The sequence below is a fragment of the Heliconius melpomene genome, chromosome 12 (assembly GCF_056956725.1).
Source record: "Heliconius melpomene rosina isolate 202511_hmr_F chromosome 12, ASM5695672v1, whole genome shotgun sequence".
In the NCBI taxonomy this organism is placed as follows: Eukaryota; Metazoa; Arthropoda; class Insecta; order Lepidoptera; family Nymphalidae; genus Heliconius; species Heliconius melpomene.
Genome location: NC_140400.1, coordinates 14,720,174 through 14,737,872, shown reverse-complemented (window position 1 = coordinate 14,737,872; position 17,699 = coordinate 14,720,174). Strand labels below are relative to the sequence as shown.

Sequence of the window (17,699 nt, the reverse complement as noted above, 5' to 3'; positions counted from 1 at the left end):
ATACAGGTCAGTGAGTGGGAGTAAGATTAGCCCACCGAGGTACCAATTTCCGGTCAACAGGATTTGCAATTTATAAAATATAACAAACTTAAATTGGTGGGCGTATCAATGCATTTTGTATGAAATTGACTACAATTATAAGTTTGTATTAGATTTTATCTGTAACTTAAGTTTTTATTTGTAATTTCGTAAAATAGAGAGGAAATGAAAATATTAAATATTTCAATGAGAATATTAAATATGACATTTCGTGGACTGGGAATCGAACCCACCACCAGTTACGCTTATACCACGAGTACGATGTGTTTTAAGGGAAAATACACAAACATTTTTTGTACGACATAATTATGCATAAAAATAAATTTTATTTACTTTTACCATTTTATAAAATATAGTAGAATTTAAATACTCGAAAATATTTTGGTAAAACTCAAAGAGAAATCAAAAAACATGACGATTTTTTACAAAGTGAATGCGTTTGACACCACGTCAATGCCTTCAAAAATTTTAAAGGGATTACTTCAAACGCTATTGTGGGCTTGTATGTTAACGTTAACTTTTAAAAAGTGTCAAATCGGTCAAAACTAATGAAGGGTTGTGTAGTATCACTGAGGTGGTTTTAGGGTCCCTAGCCGAATGAAGAAAACGGAACCCTTATTATAACCTTAATATATATATAAATATATTTTTTTCATGTCTATCTGTCTGTCCGTCTGTATGCCACAGCTAGTTTATTAAAAATTTCATCTTATTACATACATATGATTATTTTTTAGCTTCATGGAAATAGCGGGGTAGGTAGTGGGAACCTAGTTTTAAAATATTCCATTACCCATTAACACATTTCCGCCCCCCATTTTCCATCGAATTCTTCAGGTATTGTGTGTTGAGTGGCTGAATCAACGCCGAGCTTTGCCTAGTTACCAGAGCGAGGAAATCAATCTACTAAATATTTCATTCCCCTAAGTGGGAATCGAGCCCACAAACGTCGCCATTACAGTCATACGTTTGTGCCCCTACGTCACAACGGTCACATTCTAATATTAATACTAATAAAATTCAAAGAAATTGGGGACATAAGATACTTAAGTATATTTTTAGTTTTAGAACATGGATTATGTTATTTTTCGTTTTACAATTAGGAGGTCTCTGATCATCTCTGATCAGTAAACATTAATATGAAAATACCATATCAAAATGTATCTCGAAAAACATAATGCATAATTTATATATAGTGAAAATTAAACTGTTTTTCATATTCTTTTGAGCGAACGAATTGAAGCATCGTCAACTCGCTATATGCTCTTGTATGTTTATCAACAATCACTATGAATTTAAATTTTACTTAAAATCTGCTGGCAAATGATGACGATACTTGTTTAATAAATATAAGAAATTTTAAAAATAATATATAAAAACAAATAAATATAGTTTAAAAACTAATATTATTTTTTAAAACATATTTTTAAAACATAAGTATGAAGTTTTTTTGACGCTGTTGTGACGCAGCGGCACAGAGTTTGGCTATAAACGTGACAGTTACAGGTTTTTTTTTTATTTATTTATTTTTTTAATTATTTATTAAGTATTTTTTTATATATAAGTTTTGTTCTTACTAATCATATTTCTTTGTGTTCATGGTACACATGGAAATGTTTATATTGTTTTTATTTAATTTTTACTTTTTTTATTTGTTTTGTTTTTATTTTTCTTTCTTGGTTTCTCTTTCCAACTAGCGGGTGGTTTAGCAAATTTAGAAGCTAAAACGGGTTATCGTTATACTTTTTACATTTGTATTTTTTTTTTTAATTATTATTATTTTCATCTTATTTTATTTTTATTCATATTTTGTTATTTATTATTTATTTATATTTATTTATTTATTTATTTATTTTATATAACTTATTTATTATTTATATATTTCCCTCATACTTATAATGGCAATCAACATTAATACTTCCAACGATTCTTTCCTTTCCTTTTCGGCTATTTCTGATGGATTGAGCAGTAATGACAGCTTTCTAAGTATCCCCACGCTAAGTGAAACATTAGATTCAAATTTCTCAGACGTACTGAAAAATTTTAACATTATTCATTTGAACTCGCAAAGTATTCCTGCACACTTCCCAGATTTCTTATCTTCTTTCAACAATAATAATGTACATGCTATTCTAGTATCAGAGACATGGTTAAAACCATGCCTCCCTTCGGCTTCTTATTTACTACCCGGGTTTCATTTGATCCGTAACGATCGTATAGGTCGAGTAGGAGGTGGCGTTGCCATTTATCTACGCACACACATTCCTTATAGCTTAGTAGACTTTTCCAAAAGTGACCCAAGCTCTGGTCCAGAACATCTCCTTATTGAAGTCTGCTTTACTCATACTAAGATTCTTCTTGGTGTTTACTATAACCCTAACCTTGCGGTCGATTACTTTTTGTCATTTGAAACCCTGCTAGAAAACTATAAACCTTCCTACGATCACACTATTATAATGGGCGACTTTAATACTTGTGTGTTGAAGAAAAATCATCGTTCGTCCCGCTTAAAATCTATAGTCGATGGTGCTAACTTACATCTACTCCCCCTATCCGCTACTCATAACTTCCCTAACTGCGTTCCCTCATTACTTGATCTTATGATTGTTTCTTCTATTGACCATGTTGAAAAACATGGCCAATATCCTGCCTTAGCATTCTCTTACCATGATCTCATATATTTATCTTATAAAATTAGGCCCCCTAAAGCTAAATCAAGAATCCTTCTGCAACGTAATTTTGGTGGTATAGATTTAAATTGCTTGCGTGAGGACGCGGCTGCAATCGATTGGTCGAGTGTACTAATCTGTACTGAAGCTGATGATCAGCTGGCTCTTTTCAATTCGCACATATTAAAATTATATGATCATCATGCTCCATTGCGTCCCGTACGAATAAAACATTATCCTGCTCCTTGGCTAACAGACAAAATTAAAAAGCTGCAACATAAAAAGAATACTGCTAAAATGAAATTCAAAGAAAATCCTAATGATACCAATCGGCAAAATTACAATAAAGCTCGCAATCGCTGTAATATGATGTGTAGAGATAACCAACGACGCCATATACACAAATCTGTAATAGAGGAAAAAGACTCATATAAAGTTTGGAATTTTTTAAAATCTATCGGAGTTGGAAAAGCGAAACAATTTATAAATCCCAAGAATATCAATTTAAATGAACTTAATAGACATTTCTCTTCTTCCTGTGTTATTAATAACGCAACAAAATTATCTACTATTAACCATCTTAATGCTTTATCCATTCCAGGTGTTCCTAGTTTTTTCTTTAGTTTATTTGCAGAAAGTGATGTTAAGAAGACAATTTTAGCCACTAAATCTGATGCTGTCGGTGCTGACGGCATTAGTCGCAAAATGATCAGTCTCATCCTCGATATCTTATTACCTGTAATTACATGTATATTTAATCACTCTATATGCTCAAAGCAATTTCCTTCAATATGGAAAGATGCACAAATAATTCCTTTACCCAAAAAACCTAATCCTGTTGATTTCTCTGATTACCGTCCTATTTCTATTCTTCCTTTCCTATCCAAAGTCCTTGAGCGCTTAATTCAGACCCAACTCACTCAGTTCCTTTACCAACGTAACCTTATGAACCCTTTGCAATCCGGTTTCCGTCCTGGTCATAGTACGACAACGGCATTAGTAAAAATTACTGATGACATTCGTTCTGGCATGGATAGGCAACAAGTCACAGTCTTGGCGTTGCTGGACTTCAGCAATGCCTTTGGCTCCGTTGACTTTGATATCATGCTGGCTACTTTAAAGTCACTTAACATATCTCCTGATGCAATTAACTGGCTTCGTGAATACCTGTACGGACGTCGGCAACGTTTGCGAATACAAGATTCGTACTCTGATTGGACTCCTGTCGTTGCTGGTGTTCCGCAGGGTGGCGTGTTGTCTCCTTTGCTATTTTCTATGTTTATAAATACTATTTCTGATACTATTTCTTCTCTCTACCATTTATATGCAGACGATTTGCAGATATACAATCAAGCTAATATATCGGACTTACCCACCGCAATCAAGGACATTAACAATAGCTTGGAGAGTATATCTTCTTGGAGTAAGTCATTTGGTCTACATCTTAACTCAAAAAAAACTCAACTGATTTTAATTGGTAGTTCAAAACTTATTTCAAAAATAGATGTATCGACTTTACCACCCGTACTTATTAAAAGTGACATTATACCATTCAGCAAAACTGTAAAAGATCTTGGTATCACTCTGGATAATAATATGTCCTTGGATTCACAGGTAAGTGAGGTTAGCAGAAAGATATTTGCATCCTTAGGTTCTCTTAGACGTTTGCGTAATTTTCTTCCTATACTTACTAAGATTTCGTTAGCAAATACTCTCCTTCTACCGATTCTTGATTATGCTGACACTTGCTATCTTGACTTAAGAGAGGAGCAATTAAATAAACTTGAGCGTATTCAAAATTTATGTATTCGGTTCATATTTGGCCTTCGCAAATTTGATCACATCTCTGATTTCCGTAAAAAACTCAAGTGGCTCCCTATCCGCCTTCGCAGGAATACTCACATCCTTCATCTTCTTTACTGTATTCTGTTCAATCCAATTTCCCCTCCTTACCTTAAAGAACGTTTTGAGTTTTTGGGCGAGACACATTCTCGCCCTCTTCGCTCTGAACGTAATCTTATCCTCAAAATACCTTCTCACACTTCCTCCTTCTACAGCAGTTCATTTACTGTAACAGCGTGTAGGTTGTGGAACGCCCTTCCTTTAGTGGTCAGAAATGCCAAAACATTTCTAACCTTCAAGCGTCGTTTAAAGTTACACTTTATGTCACTTTAAGACTTAGGTTCTTTTTCTTTTTTTTTTTTTTTTTTTTCTCTCTGCCATTACACATTTTATTCTTACCATTTAGTTCTTATCTTTATCTATGTATGTATGTAGTTTATATGTATATGTGTATGTATTTGTATGTATATACAGGGTGTCCCAGGAGTCAACGATAAAACGAAACCAGGTGATAGACCAAGTCATGACAGTTATGAAAAAAATATAAAAAAAAATCTTTGTCATATATTTTTCATATTATATTGATTTTAAAAAATATCGGAAAAACCGACACCCTGTAATGGTTTTTTCAAGTCCCAGGACTACAAATATTACACTTTCTTCATTTTTTTTTCTGTAATGTAATCATTAGTAACCCTTCTATGAATTACAGTTTAAGATTGAAACATACCTGCATCAGTTTTTAATAAAATATCGTGTTTTTGCCAAACATTAAATTCAAAATATTTAGTACACCCAACTTTAACCGACTGTATTATAAAAAAAATGTACTACACTGTTCTTGCAAGTAACTTTAAAAGTTGGCGCATTTAATCTGGATTCCGAAATGGTACGATACTTGCTAGATTACTTCTTTGTTGAAGAGAGAAAAATCGAAATACACGATAATCGGGATGACGTTCAGCGTTTTGGTATCTTTTCCGATACATTCTAGCTGCAGCATTTACGTTACATTCATGGAGAATGGTTATTCTCCATGAATGAAATGCATATTGGCAATGTGTCAAAGACTGAGTATATGGCCTGCGAGAGCCCGGACTCGAGCACTATCCTTATAAGCCCTGGGCCAGCCCCTAAGTCGGATAACTGTTGCCTGGGCTAAGTGGCGGGAGGTTACTGGTGTAGTCTGTGATCACAGGATACCGTCCAAACTCTTATTCGGCCAAGGAGATCGTGATCGATGCCTCCAGACTCGTGCATGACGGATCCAAGGTACCTAAACTTTTCCAACTTAGGGGCTGGTCCAGGACTTATAAGGATAGTGCTCGATTCGGGCTCTCGCAGGCCATATAGTCGGTCTTTGACACATTGCCAGTATGCATTTCATTCATGGAGAGTGGTTATGTAATGCAAATGCTGCAGCTAGAATGTATCGGAAAAGATATCAAAACGCTGAACGTCATCCCGATTATCGTGTATTTGGATTTTTCTCTCTTCAACAAAGAAGTAATCCAGCAAGTGTCGTACCATTTCGGAATCCAGATTAAATGCGCCAACTTTTAAAGTTACTTGCAAAAACAGTGTAGTACATTTTTTTTACAGTACAGTCGGTTAAAGTTGAGTGTAGTAAATATTTTGAATTTAATGTTTGGCAAAAACACAATATTTTATTGAAAACTGATGCAGGTATGTTTCAATCTTAAACTGTAATTCACAGAAGGGTTACTCATGATTACATTACAGAAAAAAAAATGAAGAAAGAGTAATATTTGTACTCCTGGGACTTGAAAAACCATCACAGGGTGTCGGTTTTTCCGATATTTTTTAAAATCAATATAATATGAAAAATACATGACAAAGATTTTTTTTTATATTTTTCTCATAACTGTCATGACTTGGTCTATCACCTGGTTTCGTTTTATCGTTGACTCCTGGGACACCCTGTATATTGATACGGCTATATTTATTTACGTATGCTTTGTATGTGTTATTTATGGTAAATATATTCTTATTTATTTTATACCCTTAATTATATATTTTTTTGCACCCTACCCCTATCTTAATTTGCTATGTCCTCTGCCTTAAGGTTGCCTGGCAGAAATTGCTATTAAGCAATAAGGCCGCCTTTTGTACATTTATATAATGTTATTGTATTTTTTGTGTCTTTTCTTGGGTGTACAATAAAGAGTTATTATTATTATTATTATTACAGGTTCTTTCACATGGGAATAAATTATTTTCATTTTAATCGCTATACTGTGTATAACGTGACAAAAGGCAGGCACGCATGCGGAAAATCAGTGAGTTATTTGCATGATACAGCGTGAGGTACAAGAAAAACTCTTCGAAAACATATTTTCATGAAAAATATTTATGGCAAAACACTATGTGTATATTGTATACATGTTTCGGCCGTCTGGTGTAGGCGTATTTTTGTTTTTACTGAACAAATATGAATTTGTTCGACCATTTTTTCGACATCCCTCTGCGTGTTTCCAGCTCCCTTTACAGGATATCGTAGAGCAATGTTAAATATTTGATATTACATAAATGTACATGTATTGTATATTGTAGGTACTCATTGTTGAGAACAGGTATTGTTTTTAATTTATGCTAACGGTTTCTAATACTATAAGTTTTTTTTAAGGAAAAAACAGTAAAAGAGAGCTAAGTAATTTGCTTCAAAATATTTTTGTTTTAAATGTTCTTTGCATAAGAATGTAAAGAATTATATATATCAAGCCAAGAGCTTGAGTGTCCAGCCAAGTTAAAAATCAGGAAACACAAGCTACTTTTGAGACTTTCATTCTAGTAATTCAAAATAACAAAGAATTAAAATTGAAGCTCCAAATTTGACTTGGCTATTTTTTAATACCAGGCATCGAACTAAATATCAGCTTAAAAGTCCAGTCTAAGCTGGAACATTACCTTGTTAATATAATAAAGCCCCTACGTGATTTATGAAGGAAAAGTGAGTGGTAAGAGATGTAGCTAAGGAGGTAAGGAAGGTCATGTAAAAGGAACGAGGACCGGAGGGCATGTATGAAGAGGTTGATGACAGTGGATGATGCGAAAGAGGTATGCAGAGCATCCGCTAGGGATACAGCGTGAAGTGTAAGTGATAACAAAATTAGCATCTTGTGTGTGCTGATTTAGCAAATTCATATTGAAAGCTTAAAATTGCCCATATTAATCAAAAACGCATAACTTCCCAGAACTGTAAATTGAGGCTGCCTTTGCCCAGATTTCGTTGAATCGCTGTATACGTAAATAAACTTAAAATCAATATTGCAACGCATCCCGGCGGTCCGGGCGGTCCGGGAAAATAGCTCCGAGGACATAATACGTCTCGCATTTCATACTGTGGATGTAATTATTCTGCGAACTTCATACGTCCATTCGAATCGCTGGAAATTGAATATTTTAATTTCATTTTGAAAATATTAAAGCCGTTTACGCCAGTACTTTATAATGTACTCGTATGTTGGTACATATGTGTGTTATATACGTAATTTTATTGAAATTTCTGAAGCTGAATTGTTTTAAGCAGTCATGTGTTTAGTGACAGAACTCGACGCCGTGCTTTTTCTTAGCCAAACAAAAACCTCGAACGCTTAATTATCGCCTTTGTAATCTAGTGTTGTGTACACGCCACGATGACGTGTTAAATATCTTCTAGCATTTACAACTTGAATTACGACGACGTTGAAACCATAATTTTAGTTTAGCAACTTCACGTTTTATCCCGCATAGCAGGGTAGGCAGAGTACTCTTATGTTAAGACAATTCGTTCCCCAATTTCTACCGAATTTTCGAGATATTTCCTAAAAGCCTTAAAGCTCAAACGCCATGTTTATTAATAATTAAGTCCAAAAGTAAATATTGTAGAGCAAATATCACGGGACTTTACGAATGTAAATAAAATATGCAGTGTCCTTTGCAACATTTTAATTATGTTTCATACTAAACTTTGTTTTTTACATCTGAGTTGTCAAAGGGCTATTCATTTAGAGTTTAATATTTCAATTTGTTTGTAACATACTAGCTAGGGCTTGTAACTTTGTGCCAAACAATGTTTTGACTACTGTATGATATGCAGCGAGATGTTTCAGAGGACGAGTATTTGTATTTACATTTGTAGGGGAGAGCAAAATTCTGTACCTAATTACAATATTGACTGCTAACGTCCGTATGGTACAGTGGGAATGCTATTGGAATAGATTGTCAAAGTTCATTTCTATTTTGTGATTTAGATTTTTTTGTTAGCGCAAATATTTGCTATTTTTAGGGTTTCGTACTTTAAAAAGTAAGAAACGGAACCCTTATAGGATTATTTTGTTGTCCGTCTGTCAACATGTCAAGATTCATGGAGGTATCAATTTATATTTAAGTTTGTTAACTTTATTTTCTGCATAATCAAATTTATTAGGTTGTCCCGTAAACCTACAATCTTGAAATACATAGGGAACCCTCGGAGAGAGAATATGTTCATGTAAAACGGGTTTAAAATTTATCTCTATATGTATATTTTTGTATAAGCTAAATTATTTTAATAAACGATTTTATACTCCGAGTATCTGTGTTGGTTTGAGCCGCAATTGGCTGATCACTTATTCATATTTCGTTGAACATCGGTTACTTTTTACTTTTTATTACAAGCTTTTATTTAATTTCCAATGTACGTATGTAATGTATCATTTTACTTATAAAATAATGTTTTCTAAAGTCACAGCAAAACAGCCTAGGCTCTAGGTTAAGTACGATTAGTAGAATCGTGTAAGTAATGATCGTTGATTCCAATGCAGTTTAATTATAAATTTTTATTATTGAATTTTCTAACAAATATTTCCAAAATTAGAATATTTATAAAAATTTTGAATTATGTTGATAATAATTATTTAAGAAAATAAGTTTAGATCATAAATTAACCTAAAGTTACTTATTTAGAATACGTATAAAAATTTGAACGAGAGATTTGAACCCGCGCCTCTTGGAAATCGTCCAAGCGCTCTGACCCATGCGTTATCAGAAAAAAAATGTACGTTTTCTAAAAAGTATTTTTCTTTCCTAAGTGTGGAATAACACTTTAAAATTATTAAAAATAACCTTAAGTTATTTTATTAAATTTAACACATTTATATATATATCTGAATATATTCCTTTAAGAAATAAAATTTAAGCTATCGACTTAACGAAATTTCTTTATAGTTTGCTTAAAGAGCCTTAGCCTGCCTATTTTATCATTGCGAATTTTAAAGGGCCTCTTAGGACCACATTTAGGGTAAGGGTTTTAGGTAACAGCGTAAGCTAACTAAGTAATATTTTCTTTCTTCTCTTATAATATGTTTATTCTTGTATTTTATACGATAAAAATTAATTTAAAAGATTAAATTGTTTTGAAGTGACAAAAATGAAACAAATTTATAGAGAAAATTAGTTTATTGACACAAAATTGCATATAATAATCACTAATTCATAAAAATATTGATAACATATTTATATAGACAAGAAATTGGGCTAACTTTCGTAAACCATACAATGTACGAACAGCACGACCCAATCTCCTCATCATATAATATTTTTTTCACAGAGCAAGGACAATCAATATCTTCAATGAAGAGTGGATGTAATGCGGAATAGATCTTTTTACTATCTATCAAAATTATACTAAAAACATTATAATATTGAGAAATAGCTCGAAAATCTTGACAGCTTTTTTCTTCGTTACATATAAAATAAGAATATAATAGATGAATCTCATTTGTTGTCTTCCCTATGGACTAACATTATAGAAATATACTGTTAATATGTATTTCAATAATGTTGGTTCTTAGCTAAGAATTTCATTATTGTAGATCCTTATGAGTTCTTCTCTTCGCAATTGGACTCGATGTAGGTAGGCCTTTTTGACTAAAAATCATCATTATAGTAAAAAATATATATATCAATAGTACTATAATTTTGGGCAATAGCCAAAACGCCTTGGAAATTATACTGGCTTCTCGTTTTTTGTGCGAAGAAAAATAAAATATTATGAATATATAACTGAAATCCATGCTGAATTTCTTGTTTATCAATCAACATTACAGTAAAATTGAATACCAGTACTTATTTTACTGTAGAGTAGATTAACAACTAAGAAATTTGAATATTAAAAATGAACAATGACGATAGACTGTGCTATAAGAAAAAAAAATGAATTAAAACTTAATCTAACAAAACTTAATTAAAAATAATTACATGACACAAAAAAAATACAGAACATTGTTAAAATTAGCAGGATGAAATAAATATGTTTTTAGAGATAGTAATAACGAAATTGCTACAAGCAATTGAATATCTTCTTTATCTTCATATCCAGTAGTCTTAATTTGTTATATACTAAGTTTAATAGTTTTCGATTTTTTGGTATTTCAATGTACACGAATGCCAACAAATCGGTCAACTATAAATTTAGTATAAAATAGTACACATTCTTCATTGTCATCCATACAAGTGCAGGCGTTAAGTAGGCAGTGCCATGTTTTGAGTAAAAGAACATTGACTTCTTTTTCTTAAAACATTGCCGCTGCCTGACTTAACAACAGTTTCTTGAATAATTCTCTCTCTAGAGTTTTTATAAATTATAGTTAAGAGCTCTTAATTAGATTTATACAAGAATATTTAACAACAACTACACTTTTTATCATAGAAAAATTATACTACTAAAAAGATATTTCAAAGAAATACTTTCAACTCAGTAAAATTCCCTTGAAATATCTATTAAGATTTATGGGAAATAATTCGAGATTGTTACTCTCAGTGTTTTAGTACTAAATCCGTCTATGCCATACTAAATAAAAATGATGGCGAAATGAGCAAATATATCTTGATATCTCGATAGTATAAACGTTTAGATTTGAAAGATATCTTCACACACTCCCCGAATTATATATGAGTAGGTATGTTGCTTCAGGAATCCGCTGGATTCAAAGGGCGCAGGACCGGACGGAGTGGCGAGAATTAGGGGAGGCCTATGTCCAGCAGTGGACGTTGAAAGGCTGATGGATGGATGGATGGAGGTATGTTGCTGTACTTTCATTTCTGTAAACCAAATTATAGAATTATTATAATTATTATGAATTTCAATATTGTATTTCCATTGCGTTTTTTTCATCTGTAGCTTATAAACTCTGCTCTGGTGACGAAATAGTAAGAAGATTTAATGACGTCTATTGAAGGTGAGTGACATTTTATAATAGGCAGTGCCTTGAATAGATGTCATCAAACCTAAATTTCATTGCCATAAGCGCTGCTTCTTATGAAAAAAAAAGGATTCAGTTTTAAACAAAATAGAAAAGCAAACTTCTTAACGGAAAATACGTACACGAGATGTTTCTTCAATAAACACTTAAATTTCTTAAAGATTTACAGATTTTATAGGTTAATGTTATTTTTTACCGCTTCCGGTGTCAACCTTTTCTTAATAAATTAAATAACATTATAATGGAAAGCATGCATGCTGCACCTTATGGAATTTGTGACGTAGTTGTAAGAAGATTTCGTGGCAATACTACCTTGAACAATTGTAAGAAAATCTATATTACAAAAAATGTTGAGTAATGCTGATCCAGATTAAAAAATGAAGATTAAAAGCATATGCAATGAAGATATAAAGCTAAAGTATACATTTCGATAATAGTTTTCTCTTTGGCGTATACAGCAACGATTAGGAAGCATTTAAATCTAATAGAAATCTTTTCGAGTTTCGTGATTTACAGATTCTTAAATAAAAAAATTAAAGCAACTCTGGAAAGTAAACAATGATATTATCATTAAAATATGTTTTATTATAAATTCAATAATTCTTCTTTTTCGCATCCTGTTGAATTTGTTCTACGAGTGATGTAGTTGTAATAAGATTTAGTGACGAATGTTGAAGGTGAGCGTCGCTTGAATTAGGCAATGCTACCTTGAACAGTTGTCATAAAACCTTAATTACATTGTTGAAAAATGCTGGTCCTGATGAAAAATTTAAGTTCCAAATAAAAAAAAACTTGAAAGAAGTAGGTCCTCTATTATTTCTTCTCGTAGATTAGATGTGATTGGAGAATTGTTCTTATTAGTGATGTAACTGTAATAAGATTTAGTGACAATTGTTGAAGGTGAGAGACGTTTGAATTAGGCAATACTACCTTGAACAGTTGTCATAAAACCTAAATTACATTATTGAAAAATGCTGGTCCTGTTGAAAAATTTAAGATCCAAATAAAAAAAAACTTGAAAGAAGTAGGTCCTCTATTATTTCTTCTCGTAGATTAGATGTGATTGGAGAATTGTTCTTATTAGTGATGTAACTGTAATAAGATTTAGTGACAATTGTTGAAGGTGAGAGACGTTTGAATTAGGCAATACTACCTTGAACAGTTGTCATAAAACCTAAATTACATTATTGAAAAATGCTGGTCCTGTTGAAAAATTTAAGATCCAAATAAAAAAAAACTTGAAAGAAGTAGGTCCTCTATTATTTCTTCTCGTAGATTAGATGTGATTGGAGAATTGTTCTTATTAGTGATGTAACTGTAATAAGATTTAGTGACAATTGTTGAAGGTGAGAGACGTTTGAATTAGGCAATACTACCTTGAACAGTTGTCATAAAACCTAAATTACATTATTGAAAAATGCTGGTCCTGTTGAAAAATTTAAGATCCAAATAAAAAAAAACTTGAAAGAAGTAGGTCCTCTATTATTTCTTCTCGTAGATTAGATGTGATTGGAGAATTGTTCTTATTAGTGATGTAACTGTAATAAGATTTAGTGACAATTGTTGAAGGTGAGAGACGTTTGAATTAGGCAATACTACCTTGAACAGTTGTCATAAAACCTAAATTACATTATTGAAAAATGCTGGTCCTGTTGAAAAATTTAAGATCCAAATAAAAAAAAACTTGAAAGAAGTAGGTCCTCTATTATTTCTTCTCGTAGATTAGATGTGATTGGAGAATTGTTCTTATTAGTGATGTAACTGTAATAAGATTTAGTGACAATTGTTGAAGGTGAGAGACGTTTGAATTAGGCAATAGTACCTAGAACAGTTGTCAGAAAACCTAAATTACATTACGCTAAACTGTTGATCCTGATGAAAAATTTAGAATGACAGTTAAAAAATATTATTAACAAATGCAGTTTTAAATTAAAAAGAAATAAAAGGTTTGTATAAAACTAAACCTTATTAACTTAATTTATCATATTCTTGGACCGGCGACGCTCCTGTAGCTCCTCTGGTGTTACTCGTGGGCGGCGGTGATCACTAACCATCAGGTGAGCCCTTCGTGAGTTTGTCTTGCCTGACTTACTTTACTAATTAGGTAAAGTAAGTCAAGTAAGGCAAACTCGCGAACTGTTATGGATCTGTTGAAAAAATAAAATCAAATACCATTTGACAAAGAAATGTATACGTCATATAAACATCATATGAAATTAAAAATATACAACGATGCAAAAAATCACAACATGAATTGTTGAATAATTTTAGTCTAGGTTACTTTTTACAATAAGTAACACAAAGTATTTTTTTTAACTTCAAAATTGAAATCTATAAAGAAACTTGTGTGTGAAGGAATTGTATTGTAATTTTTGTTGAAATTGTAATCAGTTAGTGAGATCAGTTGATGGTCTGTCTTTATGAATTAGGCTTTCTTAACTGTTCCCATAAAACCTTAATTACACAGCTGCAAAACGATGATCCTGTCGAAATGGAGAAGGAAGTGACTTAATATTAGGCTTACTACTCTTTCTCTACCATGCAATATGTAGGAGATGCATCATAAAAAAAAAAGTAAAAAAAAAATAAGGTTTTATATTGCAGATAAATGTACTAAAAGCTAAAAAATAATTTCATGGATACAGTCAACTAAAATAAAATCGTAAGGCACGACACTTGCTACTTACCACTAGGTGGGTGAAGTCTCAAGCCATGTCTTTCGTATGTGCCGTGCGGCATGTGCCGTATCCATGAAATTATTTTTTAGCTTTCAGTACATTTATTTGCAATATAAAACCGTTTAACTTAAAAAAAAAAATCACTTTTTTATTTTTTAGTTTTTATTTCTCATTCTATTCAATTCGTTGAGTGTCTCATATTGGTTAATGGATAATGTACCAAGCCCTTTATTTTGATACTCATATTGATGGGATTGAAAACTACATTATCCGCCATTTTGTAGCAGTGGCCATCTTTGATTTTTATTTTGTATAGTGCACTGAATTCTACTTGACAAGCCCTTTCATTTGATACCCATATTGATGGGATTGAAAAAAACTAAGTTGTCTGCCATCTTGTAGCGGCGGCCATCTTGGATTCACAATAATATTGAATATGAATAATTGTATTGTCACCAGAATCAAAAGCGTATACCAATTTATTAATTTTAACCCTCTGGTTAAAATTCAATTACTAAATTTGACCCAAACAAATATCCAAACAAACGGGGTGAGCTAAATAAAACCGTTTAAAAACAATAATAATTCACTGACAAGGTTTGGTAGTAATCGAATAACTAAATCCATTTTGGGAGATTTAATATTATTTGCTAGAAGAAACTTATTAATTTGTTTCATGTCAGTTCCGTTGTTTCGTAGCTTGTCGTACACCCCCAATAATTTCCCTCACCTTAACTATTGCTACTAAAGCTAGTAGTACTAAAATGAAGGAAAATATGGAAATGCCGTTAACATTAAACAGAATTATATATATTGTACACTATACAATATGTATTCTTATAAAATAATTTATAAATTGTATACAAACTATTAGAAAATGTCGTTATATGAGTTTATATTAGCAGTATATGGTTAGGAAGGGTAAATATTGATAATCATAATAAATTAGATAAATCTTTTGATCTTACGATCGTAATTAGTAATTGATATTTCTAACAACAATAATTTAGTTAAATACAACGATGAGCTTTACCAAGGCAACTTGAAAAAAAAAGAAATTTATTTTTTCGTATCTGTTGTTCAAAATGGCCCGATTTCGATGAAACAAGAATTTTAATTATATCGAGGGAGAAGAACTATTATTACTTCGCATCAGAAGCAGTAATTATTATTTGATTATTTTGTTACCTTAGCGAGACTCATTATTACTTTAAAATCTAGATATCTTTTGCATTTTTATGGCATTTACTGTAGTGGTTTTTAGATATCCATCTTTTATTATCCCTATATTATGTTAAATCAGTCATTAGAATAATATAGCGAGAACAAAAATAGATAAGCTTATTAAATATAGGTACAGGCATTTTATCAAAGGAAACAGCTTCTTCTTTCGTGTGTTTTGAAACAAAGCCGTGACTGTAAAATGGACGAGTGACAACTGTTAGCTAGACTAACGCCCAAATCACAGCCCCGACTATATTTCAAAGTAACTTCTCGATGCTTTTACGTGATGAATCGTACAATTTCTTCAGATGTTTTATCATGGAAGTATTTACAATGGCATCTACACTAATTTACACAATAATTAGTGTATATACCAAAGTAATAGTTCCAATTTCACTTTTCTCTCCTGAAAATTGTTAAAACATTTTATGAAATATGATTGTTTCTTGGTTCGGTTGGGCATATGATGTTTTTAAATGATATGTAAGATTACTTTATATTTTGTTCGAGAATAAAAATATATAAACATAAATATTACGATTAATTAATTATTTAACATTAAATTACATTTTATAATAAAGTCTCATTAATTTTCAATATAATATCTACAATACGTTGTTAGTCGATTATTTTCATTACTCATCAACGTCAAGTATATATACAATATATATATATAGCGCCAATCCAAAAGCGCGAGTCCAAATTTATGTTAAACTAGTGGACCCGGACGCGGCTACGCCTGCTTGAACTATAAGAATATTTTCGCATCGGTCATACTCATACTATGCCGCCCGAAGGCTAGGTCATTGCGAATCAGTGACATCTCCTTAATTATTTATTAGAATGCTATACAGTAAACTATAATTTCATTCTAGATAAAATGCTAAAAGTGACTATTATATTTATTTTCATAAGGATGAATATCAAAATGTCGCGGTAACGGTTGCGTAGCGACGCGACGGTTGTTATTAACATGGCAGAATAAATTGCATGTCAAATTAGAAAGTACTTTAAAATATATTAGTATATATGTGTAATGTAATGTTATATAGCCTATAGCACTTCTGAAGAATGCAGCTTTCATACAAAACAAAAACAAAGTAAATCGGACCAGTACATCCAGAGATCTTAGCGTTCAAACAAACAAACAAACAAACAAACAAACAAACTCCTCCGCTTTATTATATTACTAGTGGACCCGGAAGCGGCTACGCCTGCTTCAACTATAAGAATATTTATTAAATATATTCATGAAATTATTTTCAATTCTCAATAGAATTAGTAAGAAAATATAAGCTCAAATAATCAAAAAGAATAATAAGTAGATACACATTATTAGAAAAAAATATCTGAGTTATTGAAATGAACTAACAAAAGGATTAAAAGTAACTAAAGGATAGGTATTCTTAATATTAGAAAAAGTACCTAAAGTTTTCCGTGCGTGCGTACATAGATATCGACTCTACGAAATAACTAAACATTTCTCTCTATTAAGTAGGATAATTTTAGCGGGCAATATCAAATAAAATAAGAAGAGAATCAAAGTGTATTTTAAATTAATTATAAACAACAAATAAAGTTCGAAAATGTATGAAAATTTATAAAACCGTCAACGTCATCTGCCCGTTCGCGTCGGTCATACTGTGCCGCCCGTAGGCTAGATCATTTGGAATCAGTGACATCTCCTTAATTATTTATTAGTAAGTTATACAGTAAACTATAATTTCAATCTAGATAAAATGCTAAAAGTGACTATTATATTTATTTTCATAAGGATGAATATCAAAACGTCGCGGTAGCGGTCGCGTAGCAACGACGGTTGTTATTAACATGGCAGAATAAATTGCATGTCAAATTAGAATGTACTTTAAAATATATTAGTATATATGTGTAATGTAATGTTATATAGCCTATAGCACTTCTGAAGAATGCAGCTTTCATACAAAACAAAAACAATGAAAATCGGACCAGTAGATCCAGAGATCTTAGCGTTCAAACAAACA

General features: G+C 31.8%; 1 protein-coding gene across 1 annotated transcript; it reads left to right on the top strand.

Annotated features, from left to right (window-relative positions):
* The first annotated feature begins 2,495 nt into the window (after positions 1–2,495).
* On the top strand, positions 2,496–14,306 carry LOC146534099 (uncharacterized). Its single transcript, XM_085193843.1, has 3 exons — positions 2,496–4,131; positions 4,213–4,322; positions 14,262–14,306. Exons 1-3 carry the CDS (start codon positions 2,496–2,498, stop codon positions 14,304–14,306), a joined length of 1,791 nt encoding a protein of 596 aa, XP_085049969.1.
* The last annotated feature ends 3,393 nt before the right edge of the window (positions 14,307–17,699 follow it).

What these genes read in the sequence shown, in the direction of transcription:
- LOC146534099 (XM_085193843.1), top strand. Translation starts at nt 2,496, where the DNA reads ATGGGCGACTTTAATACTTGTGTGTTGAAGAAAAATCATCGTTCGTCC. An exon ending in GGAGAGTATATCTTCTTGGA is followed by an intron (nt 4,132 to 4,212) that starts GTAAGTCATTTG and finishes TTTCAAAAATAG; the next exon opens with ATGTATCGACTTTACCACCC. An exon ending in ATATGTCCTTGGATTCACAG is followed by an intron (nt 4,323 to 14,261) that starts GTAAGTGAGGTT and finishes TTAATTACACAG; the next exon opens with CTGCAAAACGATGATCCTGT.